Below are 22,500 nucleotides of genomic sequence, written 5' to 3' on the forward strand. Positions count from 1 at the left end.
TAAGAGTAATCTAGAGGCCTTTGCATTTCATATAAACAACTTTTGATACCAAATGATCAACTAGAAGTCAAGTTGTTATTTTTGTTTGCTCCTAAAGCTTGCATTGACGACAATACTTTTTTTCAGTTAGTGTAGAGCGACAGTCTCCTCTTAGTAACCTAGACTTGTTTGTGTGTGTGTGTGTGTGTGTCTGTGTGTTATTTTCACAAAACTACAGAAATTACATCCGCCCATCCATCCATATATTTTAGTTTAGGTACAATGGCAATAATAAGACAACATTTGCCCCATATTCCAACACATTTGACGTGAAAAATAGTATTTTTATATAATCATTTAAATACACACTAATTAAAAACAACAACTTCAGCAAGTGGTGTATTAATTATCATAATCATTTTTGGGGGGAATTACACATTGTCTTAATTAGGTGTTTTCGGAAAACATGTTTATTCGTCTTTTAGGAAACTAACGCTGAACAACTCCAGGCTTATTTCGCTAATGAATCTTCATTATGAGCGGAACAGTCAATATTTGACTACTTTGTACTTCCTTCACACCAAATCCGCTCAAATTATCAAATGCTAGATCGATTTACCAATTGCTCCCGCTTCCTACATGACTCACACGCAACAAAGAAAATCCATGTTCCCATTACAGCCAGAACAAGCCTATTTTTGCCAGTGTAAGAGCAATTATGAACTTTTAGAAATTATATATATATATATATATATATATATATATATATATATATATATATATATATATATATATATATATATATATATATATATATATATATACATATATACATATATACATATATATATTATGAGAAATACTGTGAAAATTTCTTAGCTCAATTAAAGGGGTGGTCCGGAGTGTATTTTTAAGGCTTTGTTGTGTTTATAAGATAAAAAAAAATTTAAAACCACATATCTTACTTTGAATATATAAAACTAAGCTAACATGAAAATGACTGTCATTTTTCCTAGTTCCTCTGAAAGCTTGCCTTTAAGAGGCTCTGATTGGTCAGCTAACCTGATGTGTTATGATTCACGTATCCATGTCCCCAGGAAGTGTCACGTCCAGTCACGCCTTTGTTGTGTAAATACTGTCAGTCAGTGCAAGCCTGAATTAGACAGAAAATTAAGAGGACACAGCTGAACCTCATGTCTGCTCTCTAAAATAAAATAAAAGTGTCTTTCATATATATTTGGATTTTATGTAATATGAAACATTCATATATATTTTGCAGGTTTATTATTTGAGATAAAAAAAGCAACCTCATAGAGAGACACTGCAGCGCTGATGAAGATTGTGGGTGTTTACAGTGGTTTGACGGATAAATAAGAATTTGTAGCTAAATTGTTAACGATGCCAAACAGCATTTCCAGTTGTTTACATCCTTGTTTACGTCCTTGCTACAACATACCACTAACACTAGACACTATGTATGTAATAGATCAAATTTAACAAATAAATATTTTTACAGGTTGTGGCTCAAATTCCACAGCTGCTTCTATTATGGTTAGAGCTGCTCCTTCTTTAAGGAGTTTTTATCGAATCTAAACTGGAGAGATTCTGAAAGCTGTTCTTTGTCAAATGCTAGCTATATCTTTTTTTAATTTTCTGGAACATGATTAAAATGAAATTGTAAGCGCTTATGTCTTTCTGTATTGTGCTTTGGAAGCCCAAACACAGAAACAGAACACATTCTGTGGAAATAGCAGCATTTGGACGGCATTTTAGCTTTTTCTGCTATAACATTACAGCGCCTCTGACCAAACCCCTTCACTGTGGGGGTGTGTATGCATGAGGTGTATGTGCGTAACCTGAAGTGTTTGTGATCTCACTAATCCAGATGTATTTTTTGTAGTCCCCAAAATTTGTTTGTTGTAGGCTTTGCTAAGCTAATGTCTCCCTTTGCAACTTGGAGCACATTACATTTAGGAATGTTGTTTATGTTCACACAGCTACATTACACATCAACTAAAAAATAACATAAAAATATGATGGCGTAGTGAATCACTCCTTTTAAATATCACTTGATAAATATTTGTAAAAGAATAAATATTTCACAGGAGGGCTAGTAATTTTGACTTTAACTGTATGACTGTTTCTGAAAGCGATAAAATAAATTTGTTTAAGCACCTTGCATTACTCATACAGACCAAAAACATTGATTCACACAGCAGGTAAAAATGTCTCTTTTTCTGTTTCACTAAAGTCAGGCTGACATCCTCACCTCCTATCAGTGGTCTATTTCTGGAAGAGTGTAAGTCATGCTGACACTACTGCTCCTGGGGACTGGAAGCTTCCTTCCTGCCGCTTGGGCCACAGTATAACTCATCTGGCTAGCATTTGTCTAAAAAGATTGGAAGTTGGAATATCACGATATGTATAACTTGTTCTCTGATTTTACTAACGTATTCAAAGCATAAACGTTGTAAACAGAATTTCACATGCCTCATTGTTAATTTAAAGGTTCCTGGGTTTGCACAACAAGGTTTGCATCCATTCTTTCATTAATTTGCCTTTGGCTTAGTCCCTTAATTTATCAGGGGTTGATATGAACAGTAAAGTGAACCGTCAACTTATCCAGTATGTGTTTTAGAGAGTGAATGTATATATGTTAAATAAAATGCAAAATAAACAAAACATCGTTTTATTTTGTTTCTTTCTATTTTATTAATATTTTATTAAATGTTGCTTAATTTGTTTTCTTTTAGTCCCTTATTTAGCAGAATGAACCACCAACTTATCCACCATTTGTTTTAGAGAATGGATGCCTTTCCAGCTGCAACCCAGTACTGGGGAAAAAAATAAAAAATAAAATAAGTAAAATAAACAAAAAAAAAGAAGAATAAAAACAAAATATAAAATAATGTAAAACATAAAATAAAGAAAAATATCAAATAAAATAAATGAAAAATAAAACAAAATAAAAATAAAATATAAAATAAATATAAAATTTAATATAAAATTAAATTAAACAAACAGAAAATAACATATAAAATGAAAAATAAAATATGAAATAAAAAAGTAAAATAAAATATAAAAATATGCAAAACAAAATATAAAATAAAATAAACATAATTTTGTTTTGTTTTATTTAGTTATTTTTATTCATGTTATTTAATTTATTTTCTTTAAAAAATTTTATTAAACATTAATTAAAGAAAAATAAAGAAAATAATAAATTAAAGAAAGTTAAAGTAAATAAAATGAAATAATATAAAATATTAATTTAAATTTAATAAAATGGTCTTATGACATACATGCAGCATCATCTCTTTTCTCACAGCATCTAAAACAATTTAGTCAAAATTCTGGTTGCTTTACACTCTATACTGATGAAGTTTATTTTATGTTAAGTCATTATTTTAATACATCATCATTTTAATAATTTAAAATTATTTATAAATTCATTTATTTTTATTTATTTTTATTTTGAAAATGAAAAGGAAATAAGCTTCCAGTTTTTGTCCTTCAATATCATATAATTATCATATTTTGGTTTGATATTTAATATGAAAACATATATTGATACTTTATTATGCTGGTATGTGTAATAAAAGACTTATTAATATGTATGTGTATAAAATGTCCCCTGATACTCTTCCATTGTAAATATTTCCTCCTGTACAAACTAGAGAATATTTCATATCCTGAATAATGATAACTGATTTTCCATTACATACGCACGGCACTGGCAGATGCAATGTCAAATTGAATAAATCAAGTGTTGCATGCACTCTAAATGTGAAGTTTGAGTATATACTGCTGTGAGGAGTTTTGCTGTGAATTATTGTCAACCTAACTGTCTTAAAACATTTCTATAAACAGCTCAAAGGCAGGTGATAACTGGCCAACAATGCTGAACCTCCTGGATGTTTCCTAGTGATGGGTTGCAGCTAGAAGGGCATTCGCTGCGTAAAACATAAGCTGGATAAGTTTAATCCATTGTGGCGACTCTAATAAAGGGACTAAGCCAAAAAGAAAATGAATGAAATTTTGAAGAAATATATATATATATATATATATATATATATATATATTAAAAAGTGTATATATATAAACATCAATTAAAGCATACTGGGGCCTTCATTCTTCTTGTGCATGTGTGTTAGTCTTTTACCGTGGCTTTTATCATATCTCACTCCATCTAAGTATCTGCACTATTCATCGCACAATTATTTGTTTTTGTCTCCGGTGATGAATCTTCTCTTGACCTGACAGCTATTTCAAAACATCACCAACAAGCACATAGATCATCTGACTGGATACATGTTTCTTGGCTCGTCTGACTGACCTATAAATTCTTATTCAGGTCATTTCTGATTTTTTTATTTTTATTTTTTTTTTACATTTCTACTTCCAGCATGCATAACACAAATTCATAAATCCAGCTCAGCCGAGGTTGCTTGATTGATTGTTGATGTTGATTCCCTGATGAAATCTCATCCAGCAAAGCGTCTTTACGTCTCTGTCGGTTTTCACCCATCATCCCCCCTCCTCCATCCTTACACTTACTGCCACCTAATTTGCCTTTTAATTCCCATCCGTGGTGAAGAGCAAACAGACGGATGCATTTGTAAACAACTGTCTCGCCACTTTCTACCTCACTGCCTTGATGCGACCCGGAGGTGTAGCTGACAGTTTTTTTCCTAATCTGTAGGTCTCTCTCTTTCTCTCTCTCTCTCTCTTTCTCTCTCTCTCTCTCTCTCTCTCTCTCTCTCTCTCTTTCTCTCTCTCTCTCTCTCTCTCTCTCTCTCTCTCTCTCTCTCTTTCGTCTGAATAAATCACTCTGACAGACTCCCTTTTCTTTTATCCACTGCTGGACGCTAATATATCCCTCCTTATATGGCACACTACCCTGGACCTTGTTCGCTGATGTGAATGTTGACAAGGTGCCTTGGAGGCAATGAATCGCATACATGTAGTTTGCAAATGTGCAGCTGAGCCGGACTCGAGCGAAGAGCTGCCCTTAGATGAAGACTGATTCATCCTTCTCACTCTGTATTTTAAAAGGTTGGGGCCTTTAAGTGAAAAAAGCTCATGCTAGGAATTTTCCAAACTACTTTAATTTGCCAGTAATTGTCATGTTAAAAAATAATGACATACCTAGAGATAGATTTAGTAAAAGCTTGCAAAAGTGCAAAGCCTTTTGGTTTTAAAGATACTGGCAGAATTTACTAAAGCAACACATTCTTATTCCCAACCTTGACATTATGACGCTTGTATACCTTTGATGTAATTTCCAGCCTGATCTCACGAGGAAACGTAAGTATTTTACGTTTTGTCAGTTTAGTGGCTAATTCATACGAGTTCAGTCATACAAAAATGTACGATTTTAAAAAGGAGGCGTGGCACACAACCCCACTTCTAACCCCAACCATCATGGGGTGATGACCAAATCATACCAAATAGTACGAATTAGATTGTACGAATTCATACATATTAGCCACTAAATCAAAAAGTTAGGAATTGCCGTGAGATTGTGTCGATAATTTCAGTACATATGGTACTCATTAGATCAGGGGTCACCAATCTCGGTCCTGGAGGGCCGGTGTCCCTCCAGGGTTTAGCTCCAACTTGCCTCAACACACCTGCCTGGATCTTTCAAGTATACCTAATAAGACCTTGATTAGCTTGTTCAGGTGTGTTTGATTAGGGTTGGAGTTAAAATCTGCAGGACACCGGCCCTCCAGGAACAAGTTTGGTGACCCCTGCATTAGATCATTAGATGCATCAATTGCATAAGAAGTCACTCAAAAGTTAAGGTGTTGTGTTGTGTTTCGGTAGTGTTTTCTTCAGCAGCTGCTATAGACTGATTTCACAGGCCGCCATTTAAAAAGCTAAATCGAGGCTGCGGTGAGAAAAAAAAAAAAAAAACATGGAAGTATTGCTTGAGTCACACAGGAATGTTGAGTACCTGGCTGTATATCGTATCAGTGAAGAGAAAGAGACACAAATTTATAATATCACCATCTTCCGAGTGAACCGAAGGTCAGTTCTGAATGGAAAGTGAAAACAAAAAGGGATAGTTTTTGGGTTAGTTAGGGGAAATGGCACTGGTTAGCTAATGTTATCTTTCCCAAACTCACATTTTAGATGCTATTTATCAAACTCAAGTTAATGAACTGATTCTTTCACTATATTCGACTTGTCTTGATACTGAATTTTGCTATTGAAATAATAAAAATACAAACACAAACTACAGAAAACTGCTAATTTACGGATATTTCATACAGTGTGATGATCCTAAACTGTAGTCAACAAAAATGTTCAGACAGCGTCATGAGTTTAAAATAACCATCTCACTGTTCTTAACGCTATTATCTGTCTACTGACTTGCCAATAACAACGCAACTCAAAAAGATATGGGCATCAACATGACATGGCTTCAAAATTAATTGCTAACTTTTCCATACCTATAAAATTGCCAATGCGTGATGCATCTTGTTTACCACAAATACATAGTGATATTGTTTTAGTCTTACGTTTATATTTTTGCATTTGGCAGAAGCTGTTATCCAAAGTAGCTTACTTTGCATTGAAGGTACACATTTAATCAGTTCTTACTTTGCATTGAGTCAAATCCTCAAATAATGCCATGCTCTAATATTTGGGCTACACCAACTCGCATCATAGCCACTGATTTAGTTTTTAAGATTGTTTTTTATTTTTTATTTTTATTTTGTTTGTTCCTCCGAGGTAACCTGCAAGTCTGTTCTTTGGAATTGAGAAACAGCCACCTGATTCAGATCATCAGCTCATTGACAGAGAAATCATGACATGATCCTTTTGTGTCCGTAAGAGAGACATACAAAATGTGCAGGATGGGGGGTTCCCAAGAACCGAAATTGAAAACCAGGCAGGGGGCAAACTTGGTCCTGTAAGGCCGGTGTCCTACAGATTTTGATCCAACACTAATCAAACACACCTGAAATCTGAAGTCCCAAAGATCACTAAAAAGCTACATGTAGGTTTGTTTGATTTCGGTTGAGGACCTTGAACTTTGAAGGACACCGAGCCTCCAGGCCTGTGTTTGTGTGTTCGTTGTCCATGGTATTAGGATTGACCAATCACTGCACTTAAGTCACTGCTCACCAAGCCTGTTCCTGGATCCATCCCAGCACTACATATTTTCATCCCTCCATAAACAAACACAACTGGTTTGGGTCATCGCCTTATTAAGACGACAATAAACATACAACACATGATTGAAGGCTAAAGGGAAAAAAAGTGTGTTTTTGTCACGGTCGGTGAGGGAAAAAAAAGGAGTGCAGACCCAATTGCAGAAAAATGAAGGAATATTTATTATAAACTACAAATAAAAATAAAAGGCAAAACAAAACTACCCCGAAGGGGAAAACATTAATAAAAAGGCAAAAACAAACTTGACAGGGCTGGCAGGACAAAACAGAACTGGAGACAACAAGACAGAGTAATATCGACGACGAACTGACAAAGGACTGAAAACATGAGGGGGATTATAAAGCAAAAAGTAAATTGACACACAGGTGAACACAATTAACTAATGATGGGTTAACAAGGAGGGTGGGACTAGACAATAGACGGGAGAGCGCATGACACAGAGAGACAATACAAGCCATGCGCTCACATAACACAACACTGAAGCACACGACAAAAGCACGTGACCATAATGTAAACACCGAGCCACGTGCTTTGACAAAAGACGCAAGACACGAGCACACGATGAATGAAAACTCACCGTGCGCTCACACACGCAGCGTGCATGCTTCATCCCAGCGCCGACCAAAACCGAAACCAACAAGACTGAGACGCTGGGAATGAAACACCACGCTGCTGACAGACGAAAACACAAACACGAGTACAAGAGCGCACGCGTCTGAGGGACGCAGAGCGCGCGCGCGGCCGCGTCAAGCAGGAGCGCGCACACTCTACGTACACCCACGACGGCGCGCGCTCACACAGAGACAGAAACAGGACCAGACATGAGAAGTGTCAGAGCTCTGCCATCAAAACAAGAATTTTCAAGACCAAAGTGGCAGAACCCTGACAGTTTTCTGTCACCTTTGAAATGCCTTCAAAGTAGGAGATGTTCTTAAGGAGATTGGAAGATTGCTCAAGTTTTGGAGCTGCTACAGGGAAAACTCTTATCACCTCGACATCTCAAGCGTGGTCGTGGAACTGTCAGATATATAGTCAATACTTAGAGCAAAGAGTCTCATAGATTGATGCATACTTATTAGATCTGAAAATATACTCAGAGGTCAGACCATGGAAGTTAACCCTAAATTGCTGGTAACCCTCTGTCTAAAGCAGGGAAGGGCAAACTTGATCCTGGAGGGCCGGTGTCCCTGCAGAGTTTTGTTCCAACACTAGTCAAACACACCTGAACAAGCTAATCAGTGTCTTCAAGATCCCTAGAATCTATGAGCGTGTGTTTGATTAGAGTAGGAGCTAAACTGTGCAGGACACCGGCCCTTCAGGACCGAGTTTGCCCACCCCTGGTCTAAAGTATATAAGGCAGGGATGGGCAACTCTGATCATGGAGGAGCCTCATATTTAGCTCTAAATTGAATCAAATAAACCTGTCAGTAATCCTGAAGACATTGGACAGGGGTTGGCAAGTTCAGTCCAAGAGAGCTTTAGCCTCGCAGAGTTTTGCTCCACCACTAGCCAAGCTACTCAAGGTCTGAATAATATTAGCAAGTTTTTTGTTTATTTATTTATTTATTTATTTTTTCAATCAAGGCCACATCAAAACTCTGCAGGACTGCAGCTCTCCTGGACTTGCCGGCCCCTCATATGTGTGTGTTTAGAGATGGAGCTAAACTCTGCAGGGCAGTGACCCTGAACTGACTCTTCCAGATATAAAGAGTGGACTTTTTGCATTTGTTGATTTGTTCACCACCAGGTTGGCCTAGGTCCATTTGCCCTTGTTTATACGGATGGCAAATATTTTTAACTGAAATCAATGAAATATACTACATGTTAAAAATGATGGCAGTGTAAGTAAAACCTAGCAGACACACAACACCATAGGATGTTAGTATTAGGTTAGATTTAGGTTGCCAGCGTTTTTTTTTTTTTTTTTTTTTTTTTTTTTTTTTTGACGTCCAATAACGACATGAAATTACTTTAATGTTATTTTGTGCTGGAAAGTGACCAAAGTCCAATGTCTAGTCAACATCTTAAACCAACATTATACTGATGTCAAATGCTGACATTTATTCATCAGGTATGACCACCAAAATCCAACGTCTAATAGACGGTATATTGGTAATGTCCACACAACGTCAAGCTACACCATCATTAGACGTTGATATGTTGTTGTTTTTAGGTTGCGTTGGAAATTTTTTAAAAAGGACGTCTCTTCGACATTGGACATTGGCGTCAGCCTGACGTTGAGTTCTGACGTCAACCTGATTTTCATTTCCAAACAAAATCTGACATCCCACGACGTTTAGGTACAACATTGATCTGAGGTCATGTTGATGTCTTGTGCCTACTGGCAAGTGACACCAATTAATCCTAAACAAATATCAAAATGGCATGAGCTGGGTTAAAATGTGTTGTCACAGATTGAAACACTTGCAATGATTTGGTATATGGTACATATATTTATTGTTGCTTATGCATTTCAATGATTTATTGGTTCTTTTTTAAGATGCAACATTTATTGGAAGAAGGGAATATAGGAGGAAAAAATAAAATCCTGTGATCATTTACTCACTCCACATTTGTTCCAATTTTGTTTGAGTTGCTTTATTCTGTTGAACACAAAGGACGATCTACTGAATATTCTTTTGTTTCTTTTGTATTCAACAGAAGAAACAACCAAATTAAGTGTGAGGAAATAGTGAGGAATATTTTATTTTGGCTGAACTTTCCCATTAACTGAATGACGCTACATTAATTTTAAGGTTTCAGTAGTCTATCTATCCATCCATCCATCCATCCATCCATCCACCTGTCTACCTCTCCATCTATCCATCCGTCCGTCTATCTATCTATCTATCTATCTATCTATCTATCTATCTATCTATCTATCTATCTATCTATCTATCTATCTATCTATCTATCTATCTATCTATCTATCTATCTATCTTTCTTTCTATCCTTTTTTATACTGCCTTCATCCATCCATCCATCCATCCATCCATCCATCTATCTATCAATCTATCCTTTTTTAAACTGCCTTTATCTATCTATCTATCTATCTATCTATCTATCTATCTATCTATCTATCTATCTATCTATCTATCTATCTATCTATCTATCTATCTATCTATCTATCTATCATCTATCTATCTATCTATCTATCTATCTATCTATCTATCTATCTATCTATCTATCTATCTATCTATCATCCATCCAGCCATCTATTCATTCATCCATCCATCCATCCATCCATCCATCCACATGTCTGTCTACCTCTCCATCTATCTATCCATCTCTCTACCTCTCCATCTGTCCATCTGTCTGTCTATCTATCGATCTATCTATCTATCTATCCAGCCATCCAGCCATCTATTCATTCATACAGTCATCCATCCATCTATCCATCCGTCATCTTAACCAATTATGTAGGAAGAGTGTATGCAGGTGAGAGCATGCAGTAGAAGGCAAAGCATTTTCTCTGCTCGTGCTCATTTATTCGAAACACTAGAATATGATGTTATCTGAACATATCGATTACCAAGCCACACTATTTTAATTTGCACTCCTCTTGGGAGATTGTGTTGGTCATTATGGAAATGAGCCAGTGCCTCTGTGTTGTTTAATTTGCTCATCGTAAGTAGAAACGCCTGCAGAACTTCTGCACTCCCAATGTTGCTTATGTATGATTGCGACATGCTAATGTGTCTTGTTTAGTAAATATGACCCTAAACCTTGGATGAATTCAGAAGTTACTAAACACTTCTACGTTCTTTTGCTCAACAATCAGTTGTATGCTAATAACTTTTGTAGGTTTTTTTTGTCCCCGAAAGAATGAGGGTAAGTGAATAGTCTTGAATGTCGTTCTTGCGGACTGCTCTGAAACGCCTCTGGCTCTTGGATGACTTCATATCCATTCCACTTGTTTGGCTTGGCAGATTGCTATGATTTTGGACATGATGTACTGACTGACGCAGAGACCCATCTGTTCCCAAGAAAATGATGCGCTCATATTCAAGAAAGAGATGAGGGGCGACAGTGAAGGGAGATAGGTGAGGAAAAGACATCACAGAAAGAGGGGCTGCAGGTGTATCCTGAGGATTATCCAGTACTAAATGAACATACAATTGTATCCTTGTAAAAATATACTCAAATACATATATACATGATATAGCTAGCTAGCATGTTTCATGTTTTTTGCATAACTGAATATACTTTTGCACAAAATTCCTTCCTTTTTCTTCAGAAATGTGCATGAACAACAATCCAAACTGAATAGGAAAGTCAGCAAGTTCTGCGGCTGTAAGACTGGATGTCATATGCTCAGTCTAACAGCAGTGTCAGTCAACTCTAGCAAAGTGCGATCACTGCTCAAAGCCAGCAGCTTCAAAGTGATTCCCCAGACTGTTTGGTCTATGGAGTTTGCTGCTTGGTACTGTAGAACAACAGAGAATTGCAGCACAACTGAGCCGGAGGCGAAATTTTGCTCTGCAGTCGCAGGAACAACTCAGCATGTTCATGAGCTCGCCCAAAAACTACTCCAGTATATTTGTGCGTGCATGCTTTGATCATTTTAATGAAATCCACTTTAATTAAAACATCTCACTCTCACTTCTAATGTATATCAGGTGGATTTAGAATGGAAATAACATCCTGTATGACACAAGATGAGAGAGGATAAAACTAAACCTCAGCAACTCAAGATCCAGATCAAAATCTGTCAGTTCAAGAACTAGACTCTCCATTTCAATGACCTGAAATGATTCACTTAAGGCCAGGACACTAAAGCCATGGTCGCACTGCACTCTTCACCCCATAAACTTCCATTAATTTGCATGTGAATGTGGCAGACTGGAAACGCAAGCTTGTGTGACAAGTTTTGCATGTCACTGCATTGGAAAGTTCGAGCTTGATGAACTTGCAACCTGCAAAATTGCATCATGTACCACATACCACAGCCATATCACCCTGCAACCCAAGACCATTTACTTATTGAAGCTAAGCAGGGCTGAGCCTGTTCAGTACCTAGATGGGAGACCACATGGAAAAACTAGGTTGCTGTGGGAAGTGTTGTTAGTGAGGCCAGTAAGGGGGCGCACAACCTGCAGTCTGTGTCTGTAGGACTATACTGAGTCCTAATGCCCCAGTATAGTGAAGGGAAAACTATATTGCTGTCTGAGTGCTGTCTTTCGGATGAGATGTTAAACTGAGGTCCTGACTCAATCATTAAAAATCCCATGGTACTACCCGTAAAACAGTAGGGGTGTAACCTCGGTGTCCTGGCCAAATGTCTTCAATCATGGCCTTCCAATCATCCCCATCCAGCGATTTGGTTCTATCACTGTCTCTCCACTCAATCTATAGCTGGTGTGTGTTGAGCGCACTGGTGGCCCTGTCCTGTGGCTGCTGTCACATCATCCAAGTGGATGCTGTCCACTGGTAGTTGTGTGGAGAGACCCCCCTCGTGATGAATTTCGCCAGCTTAAAGTCTAGTGTGACAGCGACTTAAGCCGCCACCGAACAACTAGTTCTGACAAAACCAAGCGGTGTTATGCCTTGTGTGGTTCCATTTAGACTAGGGATTGTCCTGAAGTGCCGGTGTTCTGAAAAATTTTACTTTGGGGTCAATATGCTGATGCGAATGACATCAGCACTTATTATGACATATTGGGTAATGTTTTTGCCATTATCAGGGTGTGAGTTTTCCTAAGGTAAACAATCAGAACTATTTTACTTGTGTTACACTGCAAACACATTTACAAGCACGTGACCCTGATCCTAGTACTAAACCCAACTATTTTTTTAATAAAAAACTCAGAATGTGCAAGGTAATTACAACTGAAGTCACAGTTTATTGAAGATGTAAGAATAGTCCAAGTCTACTGAGACAGTGTGAGTTATTTCTAAAGGAATTAACTGGATGTTTTTTTTTTTGTGATTATTTGAAATATTGTTGCCAGAAAAAGTCTTACATCAGCTTCGGTTGCTGAATGCTGTTGGCTTCCTTAGTGTCTCGTGACCAATCGGGTCAAAGCTTATGTGCAGAAGTTTCAACTATTTGTTTGAATTGCCTTTTCTGTTGTAGTTTTTGCAATAAATACATGTGACAACTTTTATTTGCCTGTTGCCTATTGATGTTGTTCAGAAGTGGGCAGGTTTAGGGTTAGGTGTGAGTTAGGTGCTCCAAAATATTTCTAAAAAAGCACAAACACTTCAGTGTGATGCATAATACAAAAGAGAATGTGTTGCATAAAACATCAATAAATCTCTAAAATTAATCTCTAGTATCTAAAATCAAAAAACATAGTCAGCCTCAATACCAACATTTATTTATAAGACTTATATTATAAGACTGTTATAAACATTCATTTTGTTGGATTTTTAAATTGTTTATTCTAGTCTGGCTAGGCTTCATTTGTCTCTTGTTTTGACCCAGTCTCCATTGGGTTTTTAGAAGAACATTTTGAGTTGAAGTTATTGCCTCAGTTTAACAACTGAGAAGTCCATTAATTCTCCTGGGCATTTTAGACTTCTTGTTTCTTCTTGTTATTTCAGTTATTTGTTACAGTGGCAGAAAATAGGCGTTCAAAGTAATTCTTGTTAATTCACTGTAATGTTAAATATAACATGCCAACTAGTGATTGAAGTAATTATCACCTTTAGTAAAGTGAAAATAGACTAAAGTCGTGTCAATGATCAAGAGCAAGGTTCTGGGCCACAAAATAATTAATAAAAACTAGAATCACAGAGTAAGATTTTTTTATTTTGTTTTAGTTTTCAGGAAAGCATCTAAACATTCAAATCAAGAACCACTTTTTCATTATTTTGCTGAATATTTCTGTTTGAAGGATAAGTCTATTTGATTAACCTTTACGTTCCAAGCCGAGCCAGTCCAGTCAGCACAGAAATGATTTAATATTCCATTGTGGTGCTGAAAAAAAATAAAAAATCTTTGGAATGTAATACAAATGTGTCAGTTGTTGCCTTGGTAACGTTAGTGTAACATAAACAGTTATGTAGACAATAATAGAATATTTATGTTTTTGGGACTATTTTCTAATATTTACTTTGCTGATAAACAAAACAAACTAAAACTACTAGTACTATTATTATTATTATTATTATTATTATTATTATTATTATTATTATTTATTATTAATATTGCTGTGGTTATTATTGTTATTATTATTATTAGTGGTATTATTGTCATGGTTGTTGTTGTTGTTGTTGTCGTCATTAATATTATTGTTGTTGTCGTCGTGGTTGTTGTTATTATGGTTATTATTATTATTATTATTGTCATTGTCGTCTTCATTATTATTGTTGTTGTTGTTGTTATTGTTATTATTATTATTGTCATCGTCTTCATCATTGTTTTTGTTATTATTGTTGTCAACATTGTCATCATTATTATTGCCGTCGTCATTTTTTGTTTTTATTATTATTATTATTATTATTATTATTATTATTATTATCGTTTTTGTTGTTATTATTATTATTATTATTATTAGTAGTAGTAGTAGTAGTAGTAGTATTATTATTGTTGTTGTTATCATTATAATTATGTTGTAGTTATTAATGTTGTTGTTTATTTTTCATTCATTCATTCATTTTCTTGTCGGCTTAGTCCCTATATTAATCCGGGGTCGCCACAGAATCAACCGCCAACTTATCCAGCAAGTTTTTACGCAGCGGATGCCCTTCCAGCCGCAACCCATCTCTGGGAAACATCCACACACACATTCACACAAACACTCATACACTATGGACAATTTAGCCTACCCAATTCACCTGTACCACATGTCTTTGGACTGTGGGGGAAACCGGAGCACCCGGAGAAAACCCACGCAAAGGCAGGGAGAACATGCAAACTCCACACAGAAACGCCAACAAAGCCAAGGTTCGAACCAGCGACCTTCTTGCTACTGCGCCACTGTCTCGCCCCTGTTGTTTATTTTTATTAATATAAATAAATATTGATAGAGAGATATAATTTGATATAGATTTGTATATGATTACCGCATATACATTTACAATTATATTGCCCAATTGTGTTTTTTCAGCTGCTTTCGGTAAGCATAAGAAATTAAGGAAACAAGTAGGGATGTAACGGTATCAGAATTTCACTGTACGGTAATACCTCGGTATGAATGTCACGGTACGGTATTTATTGAATCATTTACAGGAAAAAACAAAACTTATGAAAATACTCCAAAAAAAGTGCCAAAAGTGTCAATGACATACAAATTAGCCATCTATCTGTAAGCTTTGAAACAGGAACTTCAATTTTAATAACAAAAAAATATTAAACCATGTAAAAAAATTAAGTTTCAATTTAGTAGTGTTGAAAACTCATCACATTCAACATTTAATCACTCACTCACTTAGATAGAGATGGGTTTAAAGGAAAATTATCATATAAATATAATCTGGTAAAAGCTGGTATCTCTGGGTATTTACAATGTCCCCTGCAACAGAAAAAAAACCCTCTCATTTGGGACTGAGGTTTCTGGGACAAGAGAGATATGACTTGGCCCAGGTTGACAGCAGTGGGTAACGTTGTGCATTGTCTTTCCCCCACTTGAGAGGACAAACCATGAGTGAGATAGAGATCTCATGTCTGCATCAATCTGAACAGTGTGCTGTGTTTCTGCAGTCCCCATGACTGATTATTAGTCCTATTCCCCAACTTGCAGGCACGTGCACACACAGTGCTCAACCTGTGCAGTGCACATGCCCTTTTTAGTCTTGGATAGAAAGTTCCCTTCCAAAATGATCAAAAGTGATGGAAACGCGACATACCCTCCGTCCCCGCTTTACAGTAAGTTACGCGCGCGACAACACAGCTGATAAGAACTCGCGCGACAACACCGCTATTCAGTACGCGCGCGACAACACAGCTGATAAGAACTCGCGCGACAACACCACTATTCAGTACGCGCGCGGCGACAACACCCGCTTTAGGGTTTTCCAGCTCTTTTTCATCCCCGCTTCTAGCAGCACACTCCATTTCCACATTACTGGATCTTTAGCGACAACAGACCGCAAGGAATTATGGCCAAGCCTGGGCTGATGGGAATTGTAGTTTCCGGTACCTCCCGTTCGCTTCATTCGCCTGAGCAAATTATCTCAGAAGACCTATAGTTTTACCGAGTCATGCGACTACGGTAATATCGAAAAAATAATAATGTTGCGGTATGACGGTATTTACAATACCGTTACATTCCTAGAAACAAGACTATTCCACACTTGTGTGTTGTCATAACTTATAACCTCTAAACTTGTGTGATGTGTTGTAAAATAAAATAAAATAAATATAAAAAGAATAATAAATTGCACTTTGTTTTTGTTGTTGTTATTTATCTATTTTTAAAATTAATATAATAATTTTCATATAATTACAGCATATATATTTACAACATTACTGTTTTACTGTTTTCTTTCATCTAATATTAGTGCCTTGGTAAATGTAAGTATATTATTTAATATATATTCCAAACTTTTTTGTTATAAATAAGATAAACTAAAATAAATAAGCATTTATGGCATCATAAATAGAGTGAAATGTGCATGTGTTAAACCACGTTTTGCTCGTTTGCCAATGTGACATTCAGTCTTTTCTTCCCCCTTCTCCTGGCCTATAATCTGCTGTTGTGATGACGGGTCAGACCTGCCTGTGTCTCTGCGTTCACTCGCGCTCTGCACGCTCCTTGATAAAAGGCTGTTTGAACTACAAAGCGAAAGGTTGAGACCACGTTCATGTGTATGCATGGATAGCTTTGCAGGGCACCCTTACTGTCATCTGTTGAAGGCAGTTGTTAGGGAAAAAAAGGCTGTGATCTTTTAGACACACAACTTGCAATGCAGGCAACCAGCAATTTGTGATGTCAGCGGTGGGCAGAGTGTCGTCCCATGATCCTCCACTCTGAGTCACACAGAAAAAACAATGTGTGGTCTGAGAGATGCACATCTAGAGGAAACAATGGCACATCCTTCATCGTTTTAAAATAAATGACAACACCTTTCAGATGACTGAAAACAGATCAAAAGAGAAGACCTTTTGATTCAGTCTCCCCAAGTTCTTGTCTTTTGGGACCAGTCCAAGTCAGCATATCGTGTATCCAGGCTTGTGGCATAAAGTCAACATTGTTTGTTATTCTTGTCAGGAACAGCTGTAACGCCTGGATAAAGCTGTTAGCATTGCATTTCAATGGCAGCTGTTTGACTGACATATTTCCCATGAAATGCTAGTGGGTGCTTGGGGGTCTGTGCAAAAGTGCAGATATAAGAAGTGTAAACTTTTTGAAAAATGTTTAAATAATTAATTAAGCACTAACATAAAATCACCACAAAATAATTATTGCAGTGTGAGAAATGTATTTATTTATTTTATAAATCCCATTAATTAATTAAATATTTATTTATTTATTTATTTATTTATTTATTTATTTATTTATTTATTTATTTATTTATTTATTTATTTTAAATGTATTTGTTGTATATTTATTTATTTATTTATTTATAATTTTATTTTATTTATTAATTTGTATATTTAAAATTTATTATTTAATCATTTATTTGTGTTGAATTTATTTATTTTAAATGTATTTATTTATTTATTTATTTATTTATTTTAAAGGTATTTATTGTATATTTATTTATTTATTTATTTATTTATTTAAAATTTTAGTATTTTATTTATTTATTTAAAATGTATTATCTAATTATTTATTTGTTGAATTTATTTATTTTAAACTTAATAATTTTTTAAATTATTAATTAAATTATTATTTATTTATTTTAAATGTATTTATGTTATCTTTATTTATTTATTTAATTATTTTTTATTTGACATTTTATTATTTATTTATTTATTTAATTATTCATTTGTTACATTTTTTTATTTTCAATGTACTAACTTATTTTAAATTAATTAAATAATCTTTAATTTATTTATTTTGAAATGTATTTATTTATTTGTTCTTTCATTTTGAATGTGTTTATTTATTTGAATTGCATTTTTATTTATTTATTTATTTTAAATGTATTTATTTTTATTTATTTACTTGTTTATATAAAATGTAGGTATTTAATTATTTATTTGAACAGCACAAATAGAGTAATCATACAAAAATGTTATGCTTTTAGTTTTTATTTTTACATCATGTTTTGAGGCGCAGCAAAGATTTTGACACCTTTTGACACTTTGAACACACACACACACACGCACGCACACACACACACACACACACACACACACACACACACACACACACACACACACAGAGAGACATAATGATACAAAACGTTTATAGTTTAAAAAATTTGTAGTCAAAATAAAATCATATGGTCCATGTATACATTGCATTTTAAAAAAACAATGTTTACACATCCATGATAATGACAGAAAGCGGCACAATAAAAATATCAGGCCAGTTTTTGGTGTTGTCACCTGGTTATTAAATCATTCCCGATGTGCCAGCTCCCATATTTTTATACAGTCCATGTTTTATTTATATTTTGCAATGTGTGTAAAAGGTGTCTTTATATTTGGTTGTAAAGTGAAGTAAATTCACACTTTGCTGATGAATCATTAGGAAACACTTGAGAAACAATTCCACCACGTACTCCGCCATTGTTGTGTATGTTTGCAGTTGCCTTCAATCTACACCTCCCCTAAACACCTACTAGTCACCCGCATGACCTCGTCGTTTAAAAGACTCTCATTGTCTTGTGTTTACACAGACATGACAATTGGGCCATTTTTAAAATCGATCCCCTTTGAAGCCCATTTTAAGGTTTATGTATTGATTTCACTTTTTATCACACGTCCACTTCTCGCTTAAAATCTACCAGAGGGCATAATATACACTTCAGCCAACTAGGCCAGCTTGCTGTCGACTGACTAACCAACTGACCCACCCACCCCTTTCCCAAACCCAACCAACAGTGTTCTCAAAAGCAATCTAGAAAAAGAAAAGCTGTCGCGTCTGCTTGATTTTACTATTTTTTCTAGCCTGTTGTTTTTTAATTATTTTTCACTTTTGTTTACCTGGTTTCAGGAATCGTTCTTCGTTGGACACAAATCCCATCGTTGCAGTCAAAATCGCTCAGTATCCCAAATTCACCAACGAACAAGTCGTCTATCAGAGGTAAGTGGTAAATGCAAAGGAACAGAAGCCATTGTCGGCATTATAACGCCTCGTAGCGTTCATTTTAAAGACAAAATGCAGCCAGACATACCTCTGGCTACATAGTTTGCATTCTCCAGAAATAAAGACAGCGGTACATATCCACAATAAGCCTGGGTTGATAGACTTACAATCCAATGACTTGCCTAGCTTCCCTAATTAACCTAGTTAAGCCTTTAAAGTCACTTTAAGCTGAATACCATCTCGAAGAATAGCTAGTAAAATATGATGTCCTTTCATCATGACAAAGATAAAAATCAGTTATTAAAATTAGTTGTTAAAACTATTATGTTTAGAAATGTGTTCTTCTTTCCGTTAAACATATATTAAGGGAAAAAAATATACAAATATACAATATAATATACAACAGTATACAAAATACAAGACTTCAACTGTACATCCAGCCATAATATACCACACAAACTACCAATTCTGACTGCACAAAGTCAAATCCGAATAAACAAACCACCAAATCATCAATACATAAAACTCAACAAGTCAAAAAGTGTGTGTTATGATTATGTAAAAGGGAATCATTATGTGGTAGACCGAGCGTCAAATAAACCTCTGCCAAGGTAGTAACACCTCCTATATTAAACTACTGTGCTGTTTTAGCATTCATGTGCATCAGTCAAGCATTTGACAAGCATTTCACGGGTCACGGATGTTCGATGTGTGTATATAATTACAGCGGTTGGCCAGATGGTAAAACAGTTAATGGTGCTTCAGCAAATCATGCATCTCAACAATAACACTTATGTGTACTAAAGAGATAGTATGGCGGTAATCGAATGTCAGTGTGAACAGATATTATACATTATACTTTATGTCAGTTTGGAAAGCTGCAACATTTCCATATAAGCAGAAAATGATGTTTGTTTGTTAAATTTAAGCGTGAAACAACAAATGTGACATGCAGTTATGTTATTGTTTTTACTTTGAAAAGTTCTTTCTAATAGGATGTTCAAATCACTTCAACAGTAGCATATTTCTGTCTACAAATGAAGCTAGATTTTTGACAATTAGGCAAATTAAAAAAAAAGATTTTTATAGGCATTTCGCGGGCAAAGTAAGTATATATATATATATATATATATATATATATATATATATATATATATATATATATATATATATATATATATATATATTTAAACACCAGTCAGCCACATGTTGTTGGTTGAGTAGTATTTTTTGTTTGTTTGTTTGTTAGTTTTTTTTTTTCTCTGAAATAGGACAAGGTTGAACCACAAGACTTTGTCACAGGAAAGAATTTTAGGCCTTAACTCGGTTTTGATGAAATGTGTCGTAATATCACTTTTCCTTCAAAAAGTAGACTTGACATTCTATATCTGTGCAGTTATTCATTGATATAAAGTCATAATTTATTTGTTTGTTTGTGTGTTTGTTTATTTTTATATAGTAAACAATAAATTGTAAACTAAAGAACATTAAATACTTAATAATAATAATAATAATAATAATAATAATAATAATAACAATCATAATTTTTACATGTATTTATTTATTTATTTATTTATTTAATTGTTGCTTTATTGTTGGACAATACATTTATCCAACTAATTTAAACTAAACTAATTAACAATAAATACTACTACCACTACTACTACTACTACTAAAAAATAATAATAAAAAATAAATAAATAATAATAATAATAGTGATATTAATATTTTACTTTTATTTATTTATTTAATTGTTGCTTTATTATTGGACAATAAATTAATTAAACATATTATTTATAAGAAGAAGAAGAATAAACTTTTTTACATGTATTTAAACAAAAATAAACAAACCAATAATAAATAGTTATTTATTTGTTTATTTATTTATTTAAAGAAAGAAAGAAAGAAAGAAAGAGAAAGAAAGAAAGAAAGAAAGAAAGAAAGAAAGAAAGAAAGAAAGAAAGAAAGAAAGAAAGAAAGAAAGAAAGAAAGAAAGAAAGAAAGAAAGAAAAATTATTGGTTTATGGCTTTGTTTTATTAATGGACATTAAATCCTAAACTAAATAAAAATAAACACTTAATTTTCACATAAATAAAAAAAAAAACTACATAAAAATGTTTTGGTGAATGTTTTGCCTTTTTGAAGTGTAAACCATAATAACTTATGTTTTTCTGCCCCTACATCGATTCATGGAAATGACTGTTTACAGGCAGTGTATGAAGGCATATTCTGAAGAGACAGCGGAAATGAGTTATTTGATAGAAGCCTGTTGTTAGGAATCCTGTCAGAAATCAATTAGCTCTTGGTATCAGCCTCTATGAATGGCGATATGTGCTGGAAATCACTGTCTAATTCCCAGAGGTGCTCTGTCAGTTGATGGCCTATCAATTCTGCATCCACTCTTGTCCTCCAGTAAATGAGCTGTAAAGATGAGTCAAACACTGCAGAAAAAAACCTCATTTAGCAAAACATCTGCTTGTCAGGTAAGAAATCATTTGACAGACAGTAAGTGGAACTCATCAATTAAAAGAATGAGTAGACATGAACGGACACAATCCCCAGCATGTTGATTATTGATTAGTCCATGTGTGCATGAATGTGTCTGTTTAGCAACACTGAAAAATGCACAAAATAAATAAATAAATATATATTATGTATTATATAGTTTTTGAATCTGATTGGCTGATAGCTGTGCGATATTTTGCAATAACAGTACATCTTCCTCTCAATTGTGTATTACTCGCCCACAGACAGTGATAGCAGATCAATAAACTCACTACAGTTTGACAAATATTGCAGCTTTTAGGCAACGTAATGTACTTTAGAGTTGTTTAGATTGCAACTATGCTAATTGTTTATAAGGATAATGCCTATTTTAAAATATCTGAGATTCAGCATGCCGGTGGCCATACTTAGCAGAGCAAAGATGGTTGACGTTCCGCCACAAGATGGCGACAGAGACCGCATAATATGTCTTTATGGGAAAAAAAATCAGGGTAAATTTCAAACTACAGCTGATCAAAACAGTATAAAACACATAAATAACATACTAAGTCGATCTCTCTTTTTGTATGCTGTAGTGCTGTATTTATACCATAGTAATCTGGTAGTGGTTGCTTTGGCTTTTTCAGGGTTAATTATTGTGATCTCTCGATTGCACAGAGAAATACATGGTAATATCTGTAGACT

General features: G+C 34.7%; 1 protein-coding gene across 12 annotated transcripts in view; it reads left to right on the forward strand.

The window, feature by feature from the left end:
* The window catches only part of nectin1b (nectin cell adhesion molecule 1b), a 525,250-nt gene that overhangs the window by 37,439 nt on the left and 465,311 nt on the right, over positions 1-22,500 (forward strand). For 10 of the 12 annotated variants that reach the window (XM_073929161.1, XM_073929162.1, XM_073929169.1 and 7 more), the window contains 1 exon segment: positions 19,218-19,307. The exons of the other annotated variants lie outside the window; for them this stretch is intronic. In XM_073929161.1, coding sequence (XP_073785262.1) covers positions 19,218-19,307 — 90 coding nt within the window. 12 annotated transcript variants of the gene reach the window in all.

This window comes from Danio rerio, chromosome 18, assembly GCF_049306965.1.
Source record: "Danio rerio strain Tuebingen ecotype United States chromosome 18, GRCz12tu, whole genome shotgun sequence".
In the NCBI taxonomy this organism is placed as follows: Eukaryota; Metazoa; Chordata; class Actinopteri; order Cypriniformes; family Danionidae; genus Danio; species Danio rerio.